The sequence below is a fragment of the Sinocyclocheilus rhinocerous genome, unplaced genomic scaffold (assembly GCF_001515625.1).
Source record: "Sinocyclocheilus rhinocerous isolate Xijiao unplaced genomic scaffold, SAMN03320098_v1.1 scaffold2279, whole genome shotgun sequence".
Lineage (NCBI taxonomy): Eukaryota > Metazoa > Chordata > Actinopteri > Cypriniformes > Cyprinidae > Sinocyclocheilus > Sinocyclocheilus rhinocerous.
This window is the reverse complement of record NW_015645063.1, coordinates 563,950-571,527: the sequence shown is the minus strand read 5'-3', so window position 1 is coordinate 571,527 and position 7,578 is coordinate 563,950. Positions and strand designations below refer to the sequence as shown.

Sequence of the window (7,578 nt, the reverse complement as noted above, 5' to 3'; positions counted from 1 at the left end):
GTGCGCCTTGCCTTGAACCGTCTCAAAGGGTGCTTACGAAGCAAGCACATGCTGGTCAGAACGGACAACACGGCGACCGTTGCGTACATCAACCGACAAGGTGGTCTGCGCTCCCGTCGCTTGTCGCAACTCGCCCGCCACCTCCTCCTTTGGAGTCGGAAGGTTCTGAGGTCACTTCGTGCCATTCACATTCCGGGTCTGCTCAACCGTACGGCCGACGAGCTGTTACGAGCTACGCTTCCGGGAGAATGGAGACTCCATCCCCAGACGGTCCAGCAGTTTTGGAGACATTTCGGAGCCGCTCAGGTAGACCTGTTTGCCTCTCCAGAAACCTCTCACTGCCAGTTGTTCTACTCCCTGACCAAGGGAACACTCGGCACTACGAGACACGCTTACGCCTTGAAGTGGAACCTGTTCGTCGAGTGGTGTTCTTCTCGTTAGGAAGACCCCCGGAGATACCCGATCGGGGTCATGCTTTCCTTCTTGCAGCAAGGGTTGGAACGAAGGCTCTCTCCCTCCACCCTTAAAGTCTATGTTGCTCCTGCTTGCACTGGCTTCCATCAAGAGGGTAGGGGACCTGCATGCTTTTTCAGTCGACGATTCGTGCCCCAAGTACAAACTCTAAGACTATGTGCCATATTTCTAGAGAGAAGAGCGGCACCTCCCCAGGAGTGATGAAGACCATCTCTTTTCAACAGGTCAGGTCTGCCCCAAAAACTCATCCAATATTCTGTGGGCACCACTTAGACATCCAGCCATTGAGTGACGACAGTCTGCTATGTATCTCATCACCACAGTAAGCAGGGAGGGGATCAGAGCATATTACAGTGTCTGAAATCGTACTTGCAAGTTCACACACCTCTTTAATGTTTTTTTGAGTGATCTCCTACTGGCGAAGTCGAACATCATTAGCGCCGGTGTTCTGACAATTTGTGCTACCCGCTCAGATTGTGCTACGGTAGCACAAATCGATAGCGAAAAATGCTACCTATCAGATTGTGCTACCAGCATCTTACTCATGTGGTTTGAGGCTTTTTTTAATGTCCATACCTACCCCTACCCTAAACCTACCCGTCCATACTTACCCTTACCGTAAAATTACCCTTAAAACAATGCAACTATATTTTTGGTAGCACAACCTGATAGGTAGCATGTTTCGCCAGTACACCGGCGTGAATAACAATCTTACTGAATATACGTTTAGCATTAGCCAGCACTTTTAAATTTGCCAAGATGTCAGGCGCTCTGGCTCCCGGTAAACATTGGACAATGGTGGCTGGTATCTATATTTTCACGTTCCGTGCAATAGAATCGCCAATAACTTGAGCACTTTCATCAGGTTTCTCAGTGGATGTGTCACTGAGTGGGGAGAACCTGTTTGATGTTTTGATCGGAACAGAAGAGCGGTGTTTTGACCCACGACTATGCCGCCTCACAGTCACCCAGTCGCCCTGCTGCAGAGGCATTGTAACTGAAACCAAACAATGTACAGGACTCCCTGAGCTAGTCGCATCCAAAGCCATATCAACAGCCCTTACATTCTTACTATCCTCAATTATTGATGGGCATTATTATTTGATCTTATTTGTAAGTCGCTTTGGATAAAAGCGTCTGCTAAATGACTAAAAGTAAAGTAAAAGTTTGGATGCGTGTCTCACAAGATCCACTTTCCTGCAGAGTTTAGTTCTGGGAAATGTGTCATTTCAAGCCCAGTCTAAAGGAGGTTTTTTTTCTTTTTTCTATTTAAATATGCACATTGCTGATGTTTTTTGCAGATATGGTACATGTATGTATGGCCTATGTTTGGATTGATGCTAAGAGTTTAAATGTATTTGTATGCATTTTAGTAGGACTCTTTATTGGTGAGGTTACCACATCATGGTTCTGTTTGAATATGGATTTAACGTTCTTTTCGACATGAGACCATAGTCTGGACTATTTTTTGATTGTTCCAGTAATGGATTAGTAATGATTCTGACAATTAGGAATTGGATTAGTAATGATTCTCTGATTCTTCAAGATGGCGCCGTGTGTGTTGGCTGGCCGTCGTTCCGTGTTGTCTATTTTAATGTTTTTTGTTTTATTTGTATGTCTTATTAGCCCTAACTACTCTCTCTGGACTTAAGACTGCAAAACTTTGCTTCACATTCGTGCAGTGATGGACGATCTCACTCGGAGTGGAAAGTGTTGTTTTCACCCACGATTCATGCCATCTATGTCAGTGGAACCTTGGCTCGGCCTAGAGTGTGGGTACCGGCGAACTCGGCGGATTCGGAGCAATCGCCGTCGGAAGCGTGGCAGACGGGGGAAGCGTGGCAGATGGGCGGGTTTCGCTGTGAAAGCTAGAGCGTCATGGATGTCGGAGAGACGCCTGTTGACCTCGGGAGACTTTTCGAGTGAGAGACTCTCCTGTTTGCGTCCAGTTTGCCCAGACTTTTGGATACCATCGTCGTGGGCTGTGACTCAGTGACACAAAGTTTCGAGAGGAGTAAATATTGTTGTAGATTAATAGTGTGGGCTAAGTGAGGGCTGCCCATGCAGGGCCAGCACTAAGAGGCCAACGTTTTGCCAATGAGCAAAATCTCAGAGGCCCTGCGCTGGCAGCCCGCTGGGGGCCCTTAGGCTAGCCCTAAGTGGGCCCATAAAGGGCCAGTGCAGGCTTGTTTGCAGGGATGTCTCTCTTATCTGACACACTCAGTTCAATTAATTGATCTCGCTCCTAATAAGATGATGATCTGAATTTGGTGTGTTACTGTAAATAGGGGACACATAAAATGCACAGATCGGTGGGTCCCTAGGACCGGAGTTAAGGACAACGGCCATAGGCAGGGAAATATCCTGGATGGATGGCCCGCTTATCTCAGGGCTAAAGCACACAGACATACACACATTCCCATTGTCGCTCACACCTACTGACAATTCAGTGTCTGTATTAAATCTATTCTGCATGTTTTGGATTGTGGGAGAAACTAGAGCACAGAGGAAACATAGGGAGAAAATATAGGGAGAGCATTCCAATTAAACTCCACACAAAACGGCCTCATGCCTCAGCCAGGACTTGAACCAGGGACCTTCTTTCTGGAGCTGACTATGTGTGTGTGTGTGTGTGTGTGTGTGTGTGTGTGTGTGCAGGGCGGTCTTTAGCTGACGCAGGGCCCGGTGAGCTCCGTTCACGATCGCGTTCCATGGTGGGGGGGGGGAGGTGAGGGAGTGGGGGTGCAACTGGTCCGTTCGCCGTGACCGCGACCACACCAGTTGCACCGCCCAAAGGACGCCCTGCGTGTGTGTATGATAATGTCATAGTGATGATACTTTCTTTGATATCCTTTTGGTTAGAAAATGTATTGGAGTCGTTCACAAGCTGGTGTGATCAAATGCATTTGTAGGGTTGGTTTCTTGCTGGATTGTATGTGGTTGTCTTATTGATTCTAAATGGCCAACAGAAAATAGGGGACAGAGGGAACACACAATATGAAATCTTGTTAAATGTGTCCGGTATGTACTGTTGGAGTTCAGTATATACACTTTCCCTTAGACATGGATTTATTAGTAAAATTTTACTAGGACTAGTACCTCGGGAAGAACAATTTAGAACAACCACAACAAAATGTGCGTTTAAAAAAATAATTGTGAAGTGCGTTTTGAATTAAATTAAATTTTGGCTATTTATCTGGATATTGTCAGACTCTGGTCTGTGTTTTGTGTGTGTTTTGCTCCTCATGTGCCTTTCTGTGTTTCCTTATTTGGTCATTTTCCTGTCCTTGTTTAGTTTAATTATGATTCTGTTCAGCTGTGTTCTATTAATTACCCTTGTATTCAAGTTCCTGCCTGTTCAGTTTCCCTTTTGTCTGGTCTACACGTTACGTGGATGTGTTTCCTGCTGTCTCCTGTGTTTATGTACCCTGTGTTCCATGGATTAAAGACTGTTTCGTATATTCCTTGTCTCCTCGCTCCTTAGTTCCGGTTATCCTCGTGTGTGTGTCATGACAGAAGACCAGACCCAGACAGTAAGCGGCGCCCCTTCTCCCGAGTTTTTATTTCCGTTTTTTGTTATATTTAGTTTTCCCTTTTCTTCTCCCTGCGGTATGAGGACTGCCCCGCTGTCAAGCGCGCCGGCCGCGCTGTTGTCATGCCCGCCAGTCGCGGCTCACTCCAGCCCGCCGGCTGCTCAGAAGTCAAGTTCGCCGGCCGCACCGTTGTCATGCCCGCCGACCGCGCCGAAGACAAGCCCGCCGGCCGCGCCGAAGACAAGCCCGCCGGCCGCTCAGAAGACAAGCCCGCCGGCCGCTCAGAAGTCAAGCCTGCTGGCCGCTCTGAAGACAAGCCCGCCGGCCGCGCCGTTGTCAAGTCTGCCGGCCACGGTTCCCACAAGCCTGCTGGCCGCTCCAGAGTCAAGTTTGCTGGCCACTCCGAAGTCGAGCCCGCCGGTCGTGGCTCACTACAGCCCGACGACTGCTCAGAAGTCAAGTTCACTGGCCGCGGCCGTTGTCATGCCCGCCGACCGCGCCGAAGACAAGCCCGCCGGCCACTCCGAAGACAAGCCCGCCGGCCTTGCCGTTGTCAAGTCTGCCGGCCACGGCTCCCACAAGCCCACTGGCCGCTCCAGAGTCAAGTTTGCCGGCCACTCCGAAGTCGAGCCCGCCGGCCGTGGCTCCCCCAAGCACGCCGGCTGCTCCCGAGTCAAACCCGCCGGCCGCCCCAGAGCTCGCTCCAGTGTCGGCTCCTGCTCCAGAGCTCGCTCCAGTGTCGGCTCCAGCCCCGGAGCTCGCTCCAATGTCGGCTCCAGCCCCAGAGCTCGCTCCAGTGAGGGCTCCTGCTCCCGAGTATAGCCCTCAGAGGGCTCCTGCTCCCGAGTATAGCCCACAGAGGGCTCCTGATTCCCCGTCGAGCCCAGGGAGGGTTCCAGATCCTCAGTTAAGCCCAGGGAGAGCTTCGGATCCCCAGTTAAGCCCAGGGAGGGCTCCAGTCCCCTGTCATGGCCCACGGAGGGCCTCGGAACCCGTAAGTGTCCCCAAGTATTTGGGGGGGGGGTAGTAGGGGTCGCGGCCTCGGAGGCTGCTTTGCCATGGCCTCCTGAACTACCTGCTCCGCCATGGCTCCCCGAGCTCCCTGCTCCGCCATGGCCTCCCGAGTCACCTGCTCCGCCCCAAACTGCCGGATCCGCCATGGATCCCGGAACGGGCGCCACCCTGGAGGCCTTCTGTCCGGTAACCCTGCTCATAGAGGCCTCCAGAGCGCCCACCCCCCCCTACCCATTGGATGTTGTGTGGCGCGGGACACGCCTTCCGGGAAGGGGGAGTTATGTCAGACTCTGGTCCGTGTTTTGTGTGTGTTTTGCTCCTCATGTACCTTTCTGTGTTTCCTTATTTGGTCATTTTCCTGTTCTTGTTTTTTTTAAATTATGATTCTGTTCAGCTGTGTTCTATTAATTACCCTTGTATTTAAGTTCCTGCCTGTTCAGTTTCCCTTTTGTCTGGTCTACTCGTTACATGGATGTGTTTCCTGCTGTCTCCTGTGTTTATGTACCCTGTGTTCCATGGATTAAAATGTTATCCTACGGTTATCCTTGTGTGTGTGTCGTGACAATATATTAGAGCGACCTGAAAAAAAACACACAACTGAATGAAGGCTTTTTCTGTTTTAGGCTCATCAAGTAATATACTGTATGTTGTGTTTTTAAATCAGGTGGGTGTGTATATGGGGAAGAGAGACTTTGTTGACCATGTTGACTCTGTGGATCCAGTGGGTATGTGAGAGAATAGGCATAATTTTATTAACCTGCCTGTGATTTTAAGCACTTAATGTATTTCTTAAAACTTTCATTTCTGTTTACTTTTTAATATTATTGTGTTTTTCTTTTTCCATCAGATGGTGTCCTTCTCATTGACCCTGAACAGCTTAAAGGGAAAAAAGGTCAATAAATTCACTCAAAGTTTACATAATGAACAGGCAATAAATCAGATACATCTGATTACATACATGTATAACAGTGAGATTTGCTTTGTGATTCTGTCGCCCTCTAGCATATGTCACTTTATCCTGCACATTCAGATATGGAGGTAATGACATGGACGTGCTGGGCATCACATTCAGACGAGAGATCTACATATCCATCCGGCAGATCTACCCCACACTGCAGGACAAAGAGCAGGGCATTCTTACCAAGGTGCAGGATAAATTACTGCGTAAACTGGGTGTCAATGCCTACCCATTTTTCTTTGAAGTAAGTATCTTCAAATGGCTTAATTCATATTTAGACCCTTTCATTGCAAAGAAAATGGTACCTTGATACTGAATCATCGCCTTATTCATGTACTATGGTATTTACATGTAATTTACATGCTTTCAAGACCACGTACTATGTTTAAAATCCATCTTAGTGCATCATACTTTTTTGTTTGTATTCAGTACAAATTACTTCCGTAAATTTTCCAAACCACTTGAATGCCCTGGATGGATGGCCAGCCAGTCCATAGCAGGCTCACACACAAAGACAAATACACATTTACACTCTTACTCAGACCTATACGGGCAATGTAGTGTCTCCAATTCACCTATTCTGTATGTCACCTACTTTTCGATTGTGGGGGACAAACCTGGACAAAACCCATTCCAACATAGTAAGAACATGCCAACCCCACAAAGAAAAGCCTCATGACTCAGCCAGGACTCAAACCAGGAGCACCTTATTGCTGTGAGGCGACAGTGCCACCCTGATAATGAAATCATTTGAAACAGTTTTTGTGTGTGCATTTGTGCTCTTTCATATTGATATTAGGGGTGTAGTAACATTACATATATTTTCAGAATGGGTTTTCCACTATGGGTTTTTCAGTTCACACTTGTATACCGAACAAATACAGTGAACTTAATTTGAAACTCCCTAGAATTATTTATCTTCATTTCAACGAATCAATATTGATTCTTAAATTCCATCGATTTTTTTAATCTATGCTGTTTAAGTTGATGCGTGAATAAAACTTCGGGATATAAAACAATGCTAGTGCGGCTCCCGTCCAGTAAACGCAATAAGCCCTGTATTGTTATATTCTATATTTGTTAAGAATCAACATTCTGACGCTCTTTGATGTGGCAATGACAGATCGCTGTAGTGCCAGTTGAAACAGCAGCACATTGGAGGGAGGGAACACGTTCATCTGTTCCTCTTTACTACTATTTATAGCATTAAAACAACATAAAGGATCAGTGTTTCAACCACAGAAAGACTTCAATAAAACTGTTTGTAAACATTGCATAATGATACGTTTACCTCAGGTATATATATATATACACACACACACACACACACACACACACACTGAAGACAATGAAATTAAATTATGACAACAAATATGTACTTATTAGGGCTGCCCTCGACTAAGGATTTTTCTGGTCGACTAGTAGTCGTTCATTTTAAGCATTAGTCGACTAATCGCACGTTTATTAATAAACGTTTTAAATGATTATAATGAGCCTTTAATTTCCTACGTAGCCTAACAAGCACTCAAGCACATGCATAAAGCTTGCCACAGCACACCGGCAGAAGTAATGATTATGAATGTGTCATGGAAAAACAGT

General features: G+C 47.1%; 1 protein-coding gene across 2 annotated transcripts in view; it reads left to right on the top strand.

Moving 5' to 3' along the window:
• The window catches only part of LOC107705316 (S-arrestin-like), a 31,469-nt gene that overhangs the window by 9,049 nt on the left and 14,842 nt on the right, over window positions 1-7,578 (top strand). For both annotated transcript variants that reach the window (XM_016508571.1, XM_016508570.1), the window contains exons 3-5: window positions 5,686-5,746; window positions 5,869-5,913; window positions 6,024-6,223. In XM_016508571.1, coding sequence (XP_016364057.1) covers window positions 5,686-5,746; window positions 5,869-5,913; window positions 6,024-6,223 — 306 coding nt within the window. The remainder of the gene's footprint in view (window positions 1-5,685; window positions 5,747-5,868; window positions 5,914-6,023; window positions 6,224-7,578) is intronic.